The 18,579-nt window shown below is 28.0% G+C and overlaps 1 protein-coding gene across 1 annotated transcript; it reads right to left on the bottom strand.

Moving 5' to 3' along the window:
• Positions 1–4,657: 4,657 nt before the first annotated feature.
• LOC118062953 (protein RGF1 INDUCIBLE TRANSCRIPTION FACTOR 1) lies at positions 4,658–8,257 on the bottom strand. Its single transcript, XM_035076848.2, has 4 exons — positions 7,612–8,257; positions 6,014–6,088; positions 5,782–5,922; positions 4,658–5,306 (listed from the first exon to the last, which is right to left on the bottom strand). The coding sequence occupies exons 1-4, from the start codon at positions 7,900–7,902 to the stop codon at positions 5,004–5,006; spliced, it is 810 nt and encodes a 269-aa protein (XP_034932739.1). The 5' UTR covers positions 7,903–8,257; the 3' UTR covers positions 4,658–5,003.
• Positions 8,258–18,579: the final 10,322 nt, after the last annotated feature.

The following is an 18,579-nucleotide window of genomic DNA, read 5'->3' as shown; positions in this document are numbered from 1 at the left end:
GCCGGTAGTGACGGGTGGCGTGGTTATGGTTGTTTGAGTGGTCACCAGTGGGTGGCTACTGTTCTGTGGGTTGTATTTTTGTTGTTAGCTAGTTTTGTTTTTTCATTCGATAATGAAGTTATAATATTTAACAAATTACAGCTTTTTAATCATTAATTTAAATATAGTGTTAATTCTATAAATAATTTGATTTTTATTTTAATTTTTTTGCACGCATTAGTAGGGATATAAATTATTATTAATCCATAAACTAAATGGTATAAACTATAATTTTTAAAATAACGAATTCAAAGTGAAAAAAAAAAAAAAAAAAAAACTATGGAACTGTTAGTGTAATTTTCATGTTGGGGGACCCTAGAGATAAGGGGTGATCTTTAGGACTCAAGTCTTGGGAGTAGGGATAAAAATTTCACTTGAATGTCATTAAAGTTTGAAGGAATTAGTCTTTTTTCATCTTCACTCTCAAGCCATCTCTCACTCGTATCCTCTCTCTCTCTCTGCTTCTCCCTCTTCATTATGTTGCCTTTTCTCTTAATTTTTAATGTTATATTGCCTCTCCTACTTTTGTCCTTCAATTCTACTTTTCTCCTCCATACATCCCTTTAATTGTTATTGTTTCTTCATCTTATTATCAATGTTTTCTCCTTAATTATGAGTGATTGTTATGAATGGGTGATTTAGCTTCTATTAATAATTATTTACCAACAGGATATGTTCAACTCTAAAAAATTCAGGCTAGTTCTTATATGTATTTATCGTTCTTGCTTATTTTATTCTTGAATATGTTTGAGTTTATTGGATTTTAATGGGTGGTGAAAGGGTGCTACCAAGCTATTTTTTTTAAGAGATTTCAATTTTAGTTTCATTTCGAGTGTATTTAGTATTGCGGTAGCTGTTGTGGTTGTGGTTTGAAAAAAATTATTTTACAAAAAGTACTTCTAGTTCAGGTTGGTTTAAAAAAATAGATGTTTGATTAAAACTGTAGTTGAAATTGAGGTTGAAGAAAAATAGTTTTAATGTGTTTGGTTAAGAATGCTTTTGAAATTGAGATTATAAAATAATTTTTTTTAAAAAATAGTTTTAATGTGTTTGGTTAAGAATGCTTTTGAAATTGAGATTATAAAATAATTTTAAAAAATATATATTAATATTGATGGTTTTTAATTTAATTTTTATGGATTTAACTATTGCTATTACATCATGAAATAAATCACACTTAAAAAAAATACTTTAACCAAAAAACTATCTACAATTCCATTTCATACAAAATTCATCCAACAAGAACTACAAAATTAGCTAAAATATTATCAAGAATAAAATTAAGATTACAGTACGAGTAAATTTAATTCACCTTAAACTAATTTAAAAAAAAACAAAAAAAAAATTGTTGTTCACGTTCACGTGAACAATGCGAGTGAAATCAATTAACTACACTGGTTAAAAAAAAAAATTGTTTAGTGAACACTGGAGACATGCTCCACTGTTCACTAAACAGTAGCCTCAGTTTGGCCGCGCAAAAAGCAGCAATTTGTTGCTTTCCATTTCCCGACGTCTCAAACGCAATAAATTAGGGGACCCGTGCATAGTAAACAACTTTTTTTTCTTAACCAAACACTGAGCCAGTGCGTTTTTGAAGAAACGCAACCTCTACCTTGTAGCCAAATGAGCTCTTCATGGATAAAAGCTTGACTTGATTGATAATATATAGTATTGTGAGCATGACTTGGGGTTAATTTCTTATGAACTTATCAATTTCATATTTTTTATCTTAATAGGTCACATACATATTGATTTCTAGTATAAATTTAGAGGCGTTGTGGTTTTTATATTGGGTTCCAGAGACGGTATTGTGGTGGCTTTTGTGCTTGTGTTTGAAAAAAGTTGTTTTTATAAAAAGTATTTTTGATTGAGGTTGGTTTGATATTTATATATGTTTGGTTGAAATTGAGGTTGAACAAAAAATAGTTTAATATGTTCGGTTAAGAATACATCTCAAATTGAGGTTATAAAATAATTAAAAAAGATATATATATATATATATATATATATATATATGTGTGGTTTTTAATTTAAATATTGTAGATTTAGTTACTGCTATTACATCATGAAATAAATAATACTTTATATAAAATATTTTTTATTGTTCCATTAAACTATCTACAATTCCATCACGTATGAAATATATCTAACAAGAACTATAGTTTCATTGGTTTTTTAAGTGCGTAACAACATCAGGTAAACTATCATCAGGAACAAATTTGGGATTACGATCAAATCTGCAAATATTAAGCCATCATGTGATCTCCTTCTAATTTATATAGTGTCATTAAATAATGTTAACACTAGTTTTTCAAATAAAACACAATTAAAAAGAATATATATTTTTTATTGCTCACGTTAACAGTGCAAATGAATAAATTCATTGCACTGTTCACCTGAACAGTGCACGTGAATAAAGATTAATTGTGCTTTATATCAACATGTTGCTCTTTCTACATGAACAATGTAAAATTTCACTGCACTATTCACGTGTTCACTTGTGTGCAGAGTGAATTAATTCACTCAGCACTATTCATTTAACAAAAGTAAACAGTGCCAGCAAAACACCTAAATCTTGCTTTTCTTAAAACTGTGTTTCATTGCTGTTTTTTATAGGTCTCATGTTTGAAAAATACCGGTTTAAACTTTAACCAAACATAATTAATTTGTGATTTCTTCAAAACACAGCTGTTGTTGTGTAGACAAACACATTCTAAATGGTTAAAGGTGTGTTTTAGAAATATAGTTGTGGTTGCTTTCCAAAATGCTTTTTACTTGAAAATGCTTCAAAATAATATTATTTTTGATATCAGCGCATCAAAATAATATGAAAACATTAAAAAATATATTATTTTAAAGCAAAAAAATATATAATTTTTTTAAAATATTTTTAAAATACAAAAACAAACAGGACATTAATATATAATAGTTTGTTTAAGAATTTGTGGAAGTCCATAAATAATCTTTATTGGCTTAAGCAAATCTCTATCAATGAAAAATGAGAGACATAATTAATAGGATTTGTAGGGGTGTTATAAGGGTTGACACTAAAAATAAACATTTTTTAGACCAAGAGTAATTGGGCCATGCAAGACTTTTAATATTTAGAAACTAAATTCAAACACTCTAGCAACATGAGGGATCAAGTTACATAAGGACAAGGCAAATTTCTTATAAGTACGAATTGCAACAGCTGTTTAGAGTGGCTTGTTAACGTCAGCACAGAACGAGAAAGGGAGAGACTTTATTTGGGCATCAATTCAATTAAAACATTCTTTACCTAAGGAGTCTAATCTATCTTGGCCTTTGGCTTGACTTCGATACACACCTTTTGTCTCCCTGTAATTTATCATTGAAGTTTTCTACCTTTATACTTTATATTTCTTACAATTAATTTATTTATCCCTTGTTCTGTATTTTCTTGTAATTTATTTATATTTTTTCTATTGTTTTAATTCTTTTGATTCGCTTGGAACCTACCATCTAATTTGATTATTTTAGAATTGATTATAATTATTTTTCAAAGTATTTTTCATGTTGAAATATATTAAAATGATTTTTTTATATTTTTTAAAAATTATTTTTAAAATCAGCACATCAAAACAATCAAAATATAAAAACATTACAAAAACAAATTAAATATATTGAAAACATAGATTATCCTGCCTTTCCTAAAACACCTTACTTTAAAACTTGGTTGGAGATAGTTGCCGTGTCCTCACAAGTTAAGTCCCTTAAAAAATTAATCGGTGATGTATTAATGGCTGAAGATAAGTAGGTTAAACTCCTAGGAGTATGATATAAACAGAGGTTGTTAAAATTTAATTTTTTTAAAAGATTTTTTTATATATTTTTTTAAATTATTTTAATTGGCTAATATTAACAATAAATTTTAAAAATAAAAATATATTATTTAATATATTTCAAAACAAAAAACACTTTAAAAAATCATTATTGATACACTTTAAAAAACACAGCTGAAGTTATGCTTATGGATTAGTCTATAAATCACTTCTCATCTAGACTATATTTGGTCTCATCTATGAATTTCTTTTTCAATTATACGATCCTTGGCTATGTCTCCATACCCTTCAAGCCCTAGGAGGCATGCCGACAATTCTAATCAAGATTATTGGCCAATTATATGACCAAGTAACCAAGCTTTTCGACCACATCAACGATGGTCAGAACAAAATATCTCTATTCCACCAACTTATCAATAAATGAATTGTTCAACAATCCCTGGTCCATCACCAATCTTTTCAATCTTCACCAAAGGTTCGAGCCAGTGCCAATTGACTCTTGCAAGAGAAAATCACTAATCTTCAAGCTCCAAATAGGAAGATTACTGCATACAGCTCTATTTAGTATAACTCCAAGACAAGCTCAAGTGGGCATAATCACAATTTATTTATGTCTATTCACAATTTTTGTACTCTTTTAGAAGTAAATAATCAAGGCGAAAATTTTTGGCTAATGGTCAAAAGTTCTTTTGTGTTCAGTAATCTGACATGATCGATTGAGGGAGAGGTTTGTGACCTTAAGATAAAGGAAAATTTTACACTTGGTCCTGAAAAAGACAACGAGAAAAGGTAAGAACAGTTAGAATTGGATACAATTTATGCAAACAACATATATATGTATATACGTGCAAATTCCATTACATGTACGCAAAATTGGAGTGAAGAGCCTAGCCAGCTTTCAGATAGACGTATAACCTCTCTATCACCACCTAAAGTCAGCAATGGAAATGCCCGGGCTAATTCCTATCCTAATAAGGCTTACCAAAGAAAAAAAAAAACGGAAGTAAATTCTTAAATAAACATTCCATGCAATTTCTGAGTCATGCTAGCTAACTATACTGATTGATTTAGAACATGGCCAACCTCAAGACAACAGATTAGCGATCATATATATATATATATAAACCGCCCTCTTTCTTTCTTTTTGAATCTTGTAGACAGTTACGAGAGAGGAGCCCTATGAGGAGATCCCTTTCTCCTGCTGCTCAAAGAGAAGAAATTCCCCGGAAGAAAGCCACTTTTTTTCTCCTCCTTTCCTAGGACCTCCGGTTCATTGGAGCATGACGAGCCTCTGTGTTGTGATGGGTTCTCAAAAATGGAGCTCGGGGTAATTTGACCATCATCATCAATAATTTCAGAGCCGTCCATCCTCAATCCCTCAAATTGGGAAAACGCAAAATCAGATTCATCAATCCTGTAAAGAATAGCCGAGAGATCATCCCCTTGATCCACCAAGTGATTAACCTGCATTAAGTGTACATTTCTAAGTCAATGAGCATGAAGGCCAAAAGAGGAAAGGAAAAAAAAAAGGGCCCCAAAAATGGAACGTGACAGAAATGGAGACTTCATAAGAAAACAATTTGTAATCTGAAGGCAAAAAAATCTCTAGAATTTCAAGCAAATTTTACTTCTACTGGAGACAACTGAAACCCACAAACCTAACAGGTAAGCTAAAAACACATCCACTCGGGAGAGAGTTTGGTTAACGTCACACACAACGATTCCCTTTTTGGCATTCGTACTGCAACCGAATCAATAAGGTAATTACTCACCTCTTACACACACACACACACACACACACACACACACACACACACAAAGTCCTATCCAAAATAAGTATCTGTAGACTTTTATAGTTTACTACAATGTGTGTGTGTGTGCATATTTAAAAACTTCTGAAAACCCGTATTAATAAATTAAAATGACTAATCAAATAGACCTTGCACGAGAGAGAGCAGAAATGGAATGGATCTTGGAGTATCCTGTCGCAAGTGAAGCAATTGTTGGATGAGCCCTTACAGGATCTTGACTGTGGTCTCTGATTCAAGAATATCACTTTGGCACTGTTTATTGTGTAGGGCTGTCGAACGAATAACAGCAGCTGATATCATTATCTCATCTTCTTTTTTATTTTCACATAAAGATCACTCGATTGTTTCGAAAATAATTACCTGAATATAAGAACAGTCAATGAGCTTCTCAAGATCCCCCAATCGAACAACATCATGGTAAACATATCTTCTCACCTGTTACATGCATGGTATCTCAGTAAAGCTTCTCAGTAAAAAGAAATTATGTACTAAAATGGCCATCCAATTGAGCACATCATATGGAATTCTCCCTATGGAGTCAAAAATCATTAACAAGAGAGTGTATGAATTATAATCAATGAAGTACAAACCAATGTCGTGAAGGCAACGGTCATGTGAACTTACAGCATCTTGGGGTACAGAACTGTAATTATTTCCTGAAAGTGATGTAGACTTTTACCCCACCAACTTAAATTCTAGGTGAAAAGGTTAGGCAACCAGCCTCTCTCATCACAAGGAAAAAAACGAATGGCAAATGAGTTGAGCAGAGAATAAATTATGAACCTGAAGCTTTTATACTTGTATATATTGTACAAGAAAATGAACAGTAAAAAACACGGTCAAACTTTCGCTTTCTTGAAAGCAACAGGTAAGGAACCTTGGCAGAGGAAATGGATAGAAAAGAAATCTCCCACATAAGGGAAACAAACCGAACCAAAAGGTGGGAATCAAGGGAGACAAAGATAACCCATATATGGACACCATATACACTACAATTAAAAAGTTAAAATTCCATGATAGAATCAATCTTAAGAAAATCTTGGTAGAAAGAAAATATGTATAAGTGAATCTTGGATTCTCATAGATGGGCATTGAAGGAATTATATAAAAGAAAAAAGAAAAACCAGAACATATGTTCGATTTGCTCAATGTACAGAAAGGAAATTGACCTTGAATTGTTAGCTTGTTTTTATTCTCAGACTTTTAGAGTGCTCGATTTCACAGATTTTTATATGTATTTATATAGGGAGAGAGAGTAATTAGAGATGAACCACATACATGGGGATAAGAAACTATTGAATGATGAGAATTGGGAAACAGAAAGACACACGCCGATATATAATATTCAGAAGCTAAAAAAAAAATCCATGACGTTCTTTGAAAAAGACTTCTGCATCAAAAAATCCAGAGAATTATAGAAAACTTCCTCCAAATATTTTAGCAGGCAAAGAAAGTGCAGACTAAAAAACTGCAAAACCAGAGTTCATGGAAGCGACAGAAGAAATTTGGCACCTAAACAGAATTTTAAGATTTCTTAATTAATTTCAAAGAATTATTAAGAACTCATCAAGTAATTCAAGGTGACAAGTCAAGAAAACCTCTGTAAAAGGAGCAAAGAAATAAAGTTCGAAAAAAGAGTTTAAAATTGAAAATTGAATGTGAATCACACGGGGTGTAATTGACTGTGAAAGGAAATTATGAACTCAAAGAAAATTCCCCTTGCACATGAAGAACTTCAGGACAAAAAGAAAAAAGAGAGAAAAATAATGAATACCCATTACCCCCCAAGGAATCCCATTACCCACCAAGGAATCAAGGATTTTTCTATCTGAAAAAGAAATCAAAGCCTTTAAAAAGATCAGATTTTGAGAAAACGGTACAGCTATTTATGGGTGTAAAGGTGCATGCATATGAACAAGGAATTCTGATAGCCAGCTATGTAGAAATGAACGGTGTACCTGGAGGAGGGGATGAGAGCGATGAGAAGGAAGGCAGTGAGGGCAGATACTAAGGCAACAGAGCAAGCAAAAGACGTTCTTCTCATTCTTTCTGCGACTCTCGTGGACCCCACAACCTCCAAAGAATGTCTCTGCCATCAATCCTTCTAGCCATGCAGGCTTCATACTCTTACTGCTCATCATCATCATCATTTCATCATCATCATCACCACCTCCAACTCCATTTCTGCTCCTTGATGATGTATTATTATGATTACGATTATTATAATTGTACCTTCTCTCTCTCACCATCTCTCGCTCTACTTTTTTGGAACTTGTAATTCAATATGGACACAGATGATCTTGATAAAAACAAAAAACAAACAAAAAAAGAGTACAGGAATTTTAATTAAAATTATAAGAGCTCCCTTCAAAATCTTGGACGAACCCTACACATAATTCTAATACTCTGTGAAATGCAAATGGCCTAGGAGTGTGTATATCTTCTCCTCTATTTAAACTCAGTAGCTTCCAGAATTATTGTCGTTTCTAGCTTGAAGAGAGATAAAATTGAAGGAATCACTAAAGTTAAAAACTTTTTGAGAGGGTGTGTTGTACTGTACACAGGTGAGAGAGTGTGTGTATGGGTGCTTCTGTGCTCCAGGGTGGGTGTTTGGGATAACAATGGCTGACGTTTTTTAAAGTGTATTTTTATTTAAAAATATATTAGGATAATAATTTTTTTAATTTTTTTTAAATTTATTTTTAATATTATCATATTAAAATAATTTAATTTTTTTAAAAAAAATCGTACTTTTTAAAAACTCATTGATTGAGAGTGAGGGGGAGGATGCGTCCTCCTTAGGCTGAGTCACTATTTAGGATAAAATTGGTTATAGATAATAAGAAAATAAATAAATAAATAACCGTAAATGAAAATTAGAGAGAGTAGGAGGAGAGACCAAAAGGCCAGTTACAGTGGGAAGATATTGAGGTTTTTTGGCAAAGTAATTACTGAAAAGAAAGAAAGAAATTATGAAAATGGGAGGATGGCGAGGCGTGTGTGATGGGGAGTGGTGTAAATTGCGGGAAGACAGCCCACCAATCCGTACCTTGTCTTCTTTTCTTCTGCCTAATGCCTACAACACAGCTTTGGATTTGAGCGCTCCTACCTATGATATATGAGCACCCAGCCAAACCACACCACTTTTACCCAAATGACCCTGTGGGCGCGCCCGCCCTTCTTTCAGAGTTGACAGCCTGTTTGGAAGTTTTTTAAAGTGATTTTTATTTATAAATATATTAAAATAATTTTTTATATTTTTAAAAAATTAATTTTAAAAATAGCACATTAAAATAATTTAAATATATATAAAAAATTTAATTAAAAATTAAAAATTAAAAAAATTAATTTTCTTTTAAAAAAAATTAAAAACGCAAAACAAACAGAATTCTAAATAAGTAATATTGTGCTGTTGCTTATTTTGAAAGTATTTTTTATTTTGAAATTATACTAAAACTATTTTTTTTTAATTTTTTTAATAGTATTAGCATTTTAAAATAATATAAAAATATTAAAAAATATATTTTTTAAAAAATCACTTTTGAAATTAAAAAACAAGCGAGGTAACTTCTTTTCTTAATAAGGAGTGAAGCAAATCTGTCTTCTTTATGGTTTATTTGTTTTAAAAATTCATATTTTGGTTTTTGTGTAATTTTAAAGAGAGTTATATAATCTTGATATTAAAAAACTCTTCTCAAATAACAAATGCCACGCTAGTTAATAAGTATTGCTTTAAAATTGTTACTCTATACTTTGTCTCGCAATAGTGTATATTCCAAAACACATGTTTCTTACCAAAAAGTAAACATTATTATTATTTTCATTTATTCCATTATTACTAGTTGAAAATTAAATTCATTTTTTTTATTCAATTAATTTTTTAAAAAATGCAGTGTAATAAAGATAAAAGCTAGCACACAAATTGGCATACTCATACTCATATTTAGAATGTTTTCTGTTTCTGTGATTGGGGTTTGGGTGTGTAGAATCCAACAAAAAAGCTAGAAAAACTAAATTTTTGTGCTTGAGTTTTATGAATAATTAAATTGCATCAAACTTTAATTCCCGTAATAAAAACAAATATCTTTTAATTTCTGTAAAAAGTAAATTATTATCATAACATGATAAGTTTTAAAAACAAAGACCTAAAAGGTATGATGTTTGGAGGGTTGTAAAGTGAAAACACTGTGATTTGTAATATTTTTTTCCTTTTAATTCTTTCTACATTTATCATTTAACTTTTGTATTTTATATTTATATTTTATATTGTATTGTATTAATTGAGGATTGTGTTTGAAAATCTATTTCAATTTACTTTTAACCAGGTTATCTTAAATTAAAAAAAAAATGCTTGATTTTGCACAAAAAGATTTTGTTTGTGAAAAATTACAAACTAAGGGATCAAAATTGAAAATAAGGGGAAAATATGACCTTTTTTGACCTAGTATTGTTTGTTGATCGTCTTTTGGAAAACAAATGTCTTGAGGTTTTTTTTTCAGATTCTATTTTGGTCCTTTTAGTTTGAAAAAGCGTATTTTTTTTTATCCAAAACTTCAATTTGTTCACATCTAAGTCCCTTATTTGGGAGAGGAGAAAGAAAATCATAGAAAAACAAAATAGAAAAGAGAAAGTCATTGGTTTTTCACTTTCTGAAAAAAAAAAAACATGTTTTTGGTGGTAATGAATTTATCTGAATGAGAAAAGTTCTATTGATGTGTTTTTTTACCCTTCATCTTGAAAAAAAAAAAAAAAAATCAGGGTTGATAAATATATATTTTTTAATTTGTGTTTTGGGACCAATTTTATAGATGTTTTGGATTTAGAAATTGATTTATTTATGTTTTAAAGTTTTGTTTAGATGTTTTTGAGAGATGATAGGTTAAAGATAAGTTTTCATGGTTTTAAAACTCAAACTTTGATTTTAAGCTTATTGAAGGTGACTAAGGAACATGGTTTACAATGAAAGGTCCTCGCTCCATCAAAAAACAAAAACAAATATATCCTGGCACCAACAAATATCAGCCTTTTTTTTTAATTTTGATTATTTTTTTAATTAATACCCTTATTTTTTATATATTTTTTACTTTGTGTTAATTTTTTTATATTAAAATAATACCCTCTCTCTGTTTTTAAAATTATTTACTTCACCTTTTAGAAATTTCAATTATTTGTTTATTTATTTTTATAATGTTTCAAAGTGATTATTATAATTTATCTTTAGTTTTTTTCTTTTATAATTGATATAAATAAACAAGAAACAAAAATCATTTGTTCTGGGTAAGAAAGAATAACCTCTAGGATTAAAAAACAAATATAAATCAAAAGGAAATATCAACGTTAAATACTTGTATATTTATTTGTCTTCTACTTTTATGGAAAAGATTCTCTTTTCATTTTAGTATTTAGTTAATATTAACAACTTTTTCTAAATAACATCTTTACTACCCTCAATAAAAAAAAAAATCACGATATATTAAAACACATCTGCAATATTGGCACATTCTTCCACTGCTTTCATAATTAATCTGAGATCTTTTATATATATATATATAATTCTTGATTTATTTTATTAAATATATACATCAACTTTTCAATTACGCAATTAATATTTTTTTTTAATGTGAAAAACCACTTTGGCAACACTTACATATGCATTTTTCTGTGTTAATTTGTATTATCCTATCAACAGCAAAACACTCAACTGATTAGTTATATATAGAAAAATATTAATAGTGCAATTGTTAAAAGTGTATTTATTATAGTGGTCGCTAATTAATTTCTTACTGAATTTGCCATTTTAAGCAGCATTAACCCATCCACATTCAAAGTTTAAAATATAACAAAACTATTTTTGTTTGTGTTTATGCATCATTATTTTATATTTTTGTCAAAAGTATTATATTTATATTTTTCAAAGCTGGGTAGCTAGATCTTCCCAAGGAAATTAATTGTGTCTATCTATTATTTAAAATGCAAAAAGTTTTAAGATTGTAGTTGATTAGTGTTTCGTGACATAAATAATAGATATAAAAGACATAAAAATATATTTTATTAAAGAGACAAAAATAAATATATAAAATAAATTTGTTTTTAACATAATTTTAAAATAAATTTTTATATTTTACAATTCCCTAGTCCCTTATGATTAAGCACAGCACAACACTAATGATATGGCCAGATAAATATAAGCTACACCCATAAAACACTATTTATTATAATTGTTTTTTATAATTTATGTTTTTTGCTTTTTTGTTTATTTTTTATTCAATTTAAATTTTAGCAACTCAATTTTTATTTAATATTTTCTTAACTTCATGCTTCAATATTAAACTATTTTTGAGAATCTATGCATTTTTTTCTTTTCTTGTTAGGTTATATATTAGTTTTATAGTTTTTTTTTTCCTCTCCATTTTTTACTTCAATATTAGATCTATTGGAAGTAAGACCTTATAATTTTTATATTGTTCAATAATATGTTATATTTATAATTTGTGATTTAAAAAAAATTTACTACTTATAATTAGATCTTGTATTAAATATTTGAATTTAAAATTAAAACAGACTTGTAATAAATTTTTAATTGAGAATGGTAGAATTGTTAATCACGATACAGTAACAATCCAATCATAATTTATGTTAAATTTTTTTTGATGAACAGAAACATTGATGAACGTCTAGTTTTGATTTTATAATCTGTTTGGAAAGTGTAGTTGCGGTTATTTTTGAAAATGTTTTTGTTGTTGAAATGCATTAAAATAATATATTTTTTTATTTTTTAAAAAAATTATTTTTGAAATCAACGCATCAAAAAAATTCCAAAACATACCAAAAAATTATTTTTTAAAAAATAATTTAAATTTTTTTCAAAAACAAGTAAGCTGCATTTGAAAATAATGGTGCATTGATAAGTCATTGCTGAAAAAAACCAGATTTTTTAAATAGTAGACATACTTTAAATCTATCCTCCTCTTCTTCTTCTTCTTGGTTTTTTTTTTTTTTTTTTGGCCGAGAAAGACAGTAGATCTTTAAAATGTTGTAGTGTTAACCGTTGTAATCTGCAAAGAACTTTTCAATAAATAAATGTGAAAATAAATCACTCAATCACGAGGTTTAAGTATTTTTAGATTTAATTCAGATTCAACCATGAAATCAAAATATCGACAATCATTTTGACCCATGGCCTCCAAAAATTCTAGAACCCAAACTACCTGATAACATTAGAAAAAAATAAGTGGCAACTGATAGAGAGTGCCAATAAACGTTATCCTATATAAAAGATATATAAAAATACAAAATAATGTAGAATACATCACCCATTAAAAATATTCTGAATATATTCTATTTATTTTTACATTTTAAAAATAATTTTTTTAAAAATTAAATTTTTATTTTATATTTTTACTTGAAACTAATATTTTTTGATATTTTCAAATTCATTTTGATGTGCTGATATTAAAAATAATTTTTAAAAAATAAAAAAAAATATTATTTTAATATATATTTAAATAAAAAATATTTTAAAAATTAATCACAACAAACTTGCAAGAGAATTTAGTCTCAGCATTTTAATTGAATACACTATATAAATCTCATGCACTTATTGTGACTACGTCCTTTAACAAGTTATTGCAAGAGAATTTCTTCATTAAGAAAATTGAACCGGGAATTCTAGGTTATCAGGAATCACCATTTTATCAGCGTATGCTCGTTGGTCATATTTATTGTGACAATTCAAACACGACAAAATCAGATGGTGACCAGGTCTTTTGAAGTCAAACAAATTGATATTTTCTCCTTTTCAAATGACACGATACTTGTTTGAAAATATAATTATAATTATTTTTGATGTTAAATATATTAAAATAATATATTTTTTTATTTTTTAAAAAATATTTTTAATATTAAAACGATGTAAAAAATATATAAAAAAATTATTTTTTTAAAAAATATAAATATAACCATGTTTCTAAACACTATTGTAACAGGGAGAGAACATGTTGAACAGTTTTGTGATATGAAGTAAAAAAGTCGATGAAAATCATGATTCCGGGGCTTGTCTTTGCCCTTTCCTATCCCAATTGGTTGTGTTTTACCGATTCTTTTAAACATAGGAAATCCCAAATAACAAGACGAGCGATTATTTTCTGTAAAATAGGATGTCCTTTCAGCATTTTAGGGTTTAGATAGGAGCGGTCATTTTGTCCCTATCGTCCTTGTACTCAGCAACTCTCCTCGGTTTGTAAGCTTGTCATATGACATGGTGTCGTGCACATGTATCATACGGTCGGCCCTCCCTTTTTTTTCTATCCTTAATTTCGCCGGGATATTTTTGTTTTGTTTTTCTGCCTGAGGAACAGTATATTAACGTGGGCCGCAGTTTTTTTATTCGTTTAATTCATCGAACTACTCAATTTAATAAATTGAGCGTATTGAATTACTCAAAACACCCAATTGCAGTCTTTCTGTCTATTAGTTTTGGAACGCGTGTCCCATTTTAATCCCCACCAAATCTGATATTAACTGGAGTTATCAAACTTCACCAGTGAATTAGGGTTTTAGCCCACTTGGCGGACAAAAGAGTTAATTTTATAAAATATTTTTTATATAAAACGATAATATTATTTTTTATATTAGCATATCAAAATGATTTCGGGAAAATCAATTAAAAAAATAAATTTTAAGTAGAAAAAATAAAAAATTAATAATTTTTTAAAACGATTTTAAAATCGAGTGTTTTTTTTATAACATGGAGAAATAAACTCAAGATTTGATTCTAAAATTAGTAAATCTTGAAGAAACTCAAACTCTTAATTATTAAAAAATAAATTTAAATTTGATCAGTTAAATTATTTTAGGAAGATTAAACAAGATTTTTTTTTTTTTTTTTTTTTTTTTTTTTTTTTTTTCAAGTGTGGAGGAGTGTCTGACCTTGTGAAGAAGAGGTTTAATTTGAATGAATTTTATGGATGATGTGTAATTAAGACCATTAATTCGTAAATATTCTTTATTGTTGGATAACAATAAGTGATTTGGAAAAAGAAAAATAATTGAATTCTTAAAGTACGATTTGGAAAATATTGCTGTAAAATTTTCATTAATTTGAACCGAGGAAAACAGAGGAAGAAGACCAAATAGAACGCCAAACATTGGGTCGCAGCAGACAGGAATAAAAGAATATGGACGCCAATTTTCTTCTTATGGGCCGTGGCCCCTCTAGGGTTTTCCATTTATTTTTGTTTTTCTTAGAAAAGGATTATAAAAACTAGAGCCCAATTTTAAATTCATCTTCGTCACCGAATCAAACACAAAAATCAAAGACTTTCTCAAACTCGTCTTCCTTCTCTGTGATCTATATCACTACCACCATCTTTTCCCTTCTCTTTATTGGCAAACTCTGTAATCTCCCTTCGCAACGCCACCGTATCGATTGCATCTGTATACTCTTCAGAAATTCGAAACGTACCAATTTAATGTCATGGAAGTTGAACGGTTTACAGAGTTTTCAGTTCCACTGATCACACCACGCCATAAAGCTAAGAGAGAGTTAATGAACGACAACTTGGCAATTTCAATTTTTAAGCAGAGTTCAAAATTAAAGGAGAAGAAAACAGATGAATAAATAGCAAATGGAAGAATTACTTGTATTTTCTCTTTTTTATACCTGCTGTCTAACAAAATCTCCAATTTCACTAATCAAATATCTAAATCTATATATTAAAAAATATATATTTTGAAAGCAAAATTGGTACAAAATCATTAGTATGATTTTAGAAAAGATGAGCAATCAATTTAACTCCTCGAAGTGTGAAATAAAGGAGAATTACAAGTGATTAAAAAAATATGTTGGGATTTACCTAGTTTATTTAGATTACACTAAATTATTTGGTTTTAATCAGATTAATTACAACTTTAGTTTTTTTAATATGTAAAATTCAGCTAAAATTCTAAGTTATTGGAAGTCAAACCAGGTCAGACTAGGTTTTACAAGAATGTTATAAGGTATTCTCTCCGATTTCAAAAAAGAAAAACAAAAATTGCATGCAACTTCAAAACCATAGTCATATTAACTTGTGGGTCAATCTGATAATCAACCAACTTGAAGCTTATCTTATACTGGGTTTTATGTTGAATATATATATTTTTTATCAGAACAATCTAATTTCAATTTTTTTTTAAAAAAAATTAAAACTTGAATAAACTTAACATGCAAATTGAGAAGCCTAACTATGATTGAAATCTTAGGCTGGATTAGAAGTTGGGTTGGATCATATAACCATGTTCAAAATTAAAACTTAATGGATGCTAGTGTATTATTTCATCCCTATTAAAAGCCCATTTAAAGCCGAAGGTCCTAAATCTCAAAATATTCAAGCCCGTCAAACAAGCTGAAAATGAAAGACCTGTTGAATTATTTATTTTTTTCAATTTCTACCACTAAACAGTGAAAGGTGTTAACCAACCATTATGCTAGATTTATCTATTTTTGGCTATTAAATACTATTTGAAAGTCGTGTTTTTCCTTAAGAATTGTCAAAAAATAATAAAAAAGGTCATAAAATGGCTTTCTTGTATTGGGGTGTTCCGGTTCGATTGTGGTCATGGTACCATGTTGTATAAAATACGTGAATTGGTTTTCAATGGTCCCTCAAACAAATCTCATGATAATTTATTTCAACATTTATGATCATCTAAGTTATCTTAAAATAAAAAAATAAAAACAATAAAAATAAATAAGATAAAACATAAAAAAATAAATAAAAATTTGTGTTTGGTAGTAATATACAAGACAAGATAACTATCTTTGTATCCTGTTTAGCTATGATAGATAAGACAAAATAAAATATAAAAAAAAATTATTTTACCCTTAATATATATTGTTGTCAAACTCACATGTTTTGAAAAATAATTAAATATTTTTTTTTTTGGTTTATATTGAGTGTTGAAAATATTAATGTGGGTTTGAATTAGTTCTCTGAAATAGTATCAGAGCTTTGATGACCAAGAGATCACAAGTTCAAATCTCACCATTCTCTATTTATTTGATAAAAATTAAGCACAAGGTAATATGAGTTTGTGCAAGTTTCAAGTCCAAAAGACTTTCACTTGAGGGGTTGTGTTAGAGAATAATATAAATCATATTTTAGAACATTATCTAATAGTTTTTGAGTTGAGATGGTTCTTTAACAATTTAAAGGTTTTAGTTTATTTTAGAAATTATTTTTATTTTTAAACCTTTTTTTAAAGGTTGAAGTTTTATTGATTGAGTGTTGTTGGAATGATTTACTTCTTCAAAATATTTTTTTATTATTATAAAAAAGACATTTAAAAATATTTTATTTCTTAAAGATTTCCAAAATTTAATTCATCATCTCATAATTTAATACGATTTAGTCAATCATTGACTAGATTTTTTTAACACAGAGCAAATTCTGAATGAATCTTTTTCACATGGATTTATTTGCTGAATTGCCCAAATACATGGGCGATTTTCAGGGTTTCTTCAAAGTTCAAACCCTTCAAGAAAGAAATCATTATAAGGAGTTTGTCCACCAACTCTTGTTTTTTAATCCTTTACGGCTTTTTTATTTTTGGCGCGATCATTTACGGTATGTTTTTTTTTTTAATCATTATAAGGGTTTTTGAAAAGAAATAAAGAGGCGTACAAGAAAGATACAGCAAAAATAGAGTTTGTGTCAAAATATGAGTATTTTTTAAAAAATTATCCAATTAATTAATAATAGTATAGCCAACCCTATCATATATATTCCGATGTTTGCTTACCCTTTTTTGCACACCATTTCATTTTCAAGTAAAACTATAAAAACATCTCAAACAAAACATACCGAAGACAAAATCTTACATAAAGAGAGAGCAAATAATGTGTTATAATATCATATCTTTTATATGGCAATTCCATATCTATCATCAAGGCTACATCAATTCATATTCAAATTTTGTATCATTTGTTGTTTGCAGACCATTCTTTAAGTCTTAAGTTTTTAGTTTTTCCTTTATAAAGAGATTTATCTAGAGGATTGCAGTGAGGAATGCAGTTTAATTATATATAAGAATTGCAATATCAGACTATATAATAAACAACTTGTTTAGAATCAAATCATAATTGAATTCAGATTATAAGCAAATTTGAATTCAATTGATAACTCTTATGTTTAGAATAAAATATTAAATTATAAAATTAAATTTAGTTATAATTTTTAGAATAACATTGGAATTGAATTATCAATCTTGACTATTTAGCCTTTAATTTAGAGATCATTTTTGTTATAAAAATCATTTCCTTTTGTTATAAGAATTCTTATATTTATTTAAAATGACATAAAATATAGGAATGTTGAGAAAAAAAAGTTCTAGAAATATTTCAATACAAATTTTAATATTTTATTCAAATCATACTTAAATAAAATAAATATCAAAATAACACTAAATTACATTACCAAATAAATAAGTTAATGACTAACATAATCTTGACAATGTTAATAAGTAAAAAAGATATAATAATTCTTAATTTTAATAACTCAAAAGATATCACCGTACAAATCATACTGCTAGCAAAACCAAAAAAATAAAAATAAAAAAGGAAATATTTAGGCAAAAACCAAAAAAAAAAAGAAAAGAAAAGAAAAGAAAAGATTAATAACACATTTTATAAAAAAATAAAAATATCTTGATGAGGTTTGAGGCCAAAAAGAAAGAAAAGATGCTATGCTGCAATGGATATTTAAGAGAAAACAAAGATAAAAGAGAGAGACAAAGTAAAAATAGAATTTGAATTATTATGTTTGAACTTTTAAAATATTATTTTCAATGTTAATTTCAAGAAATATTATTATAAAAAAAATCAAAAGTTCTCCCATATGATTTACCTTTTTTTTTAATAAATTAAATTTTATTTAAAATTCAAATTA

Source organism: Populus alba, chromosome 3 (genome assembly GCF_005239225.2).
Source record: "Populus alba chromosome 3, ASM523922v2, whole genome shotgun sequence".
NCBI classification, from domain to species: Eukaryota; Viridiplantae; Streptophyta; class Magnoliopsida; order Malpighiales; family Salicaceae; genus Populus; species Populus alba.
This window is presented reverse-complemented; position numbering and strand designations above follow the sequence as displayed.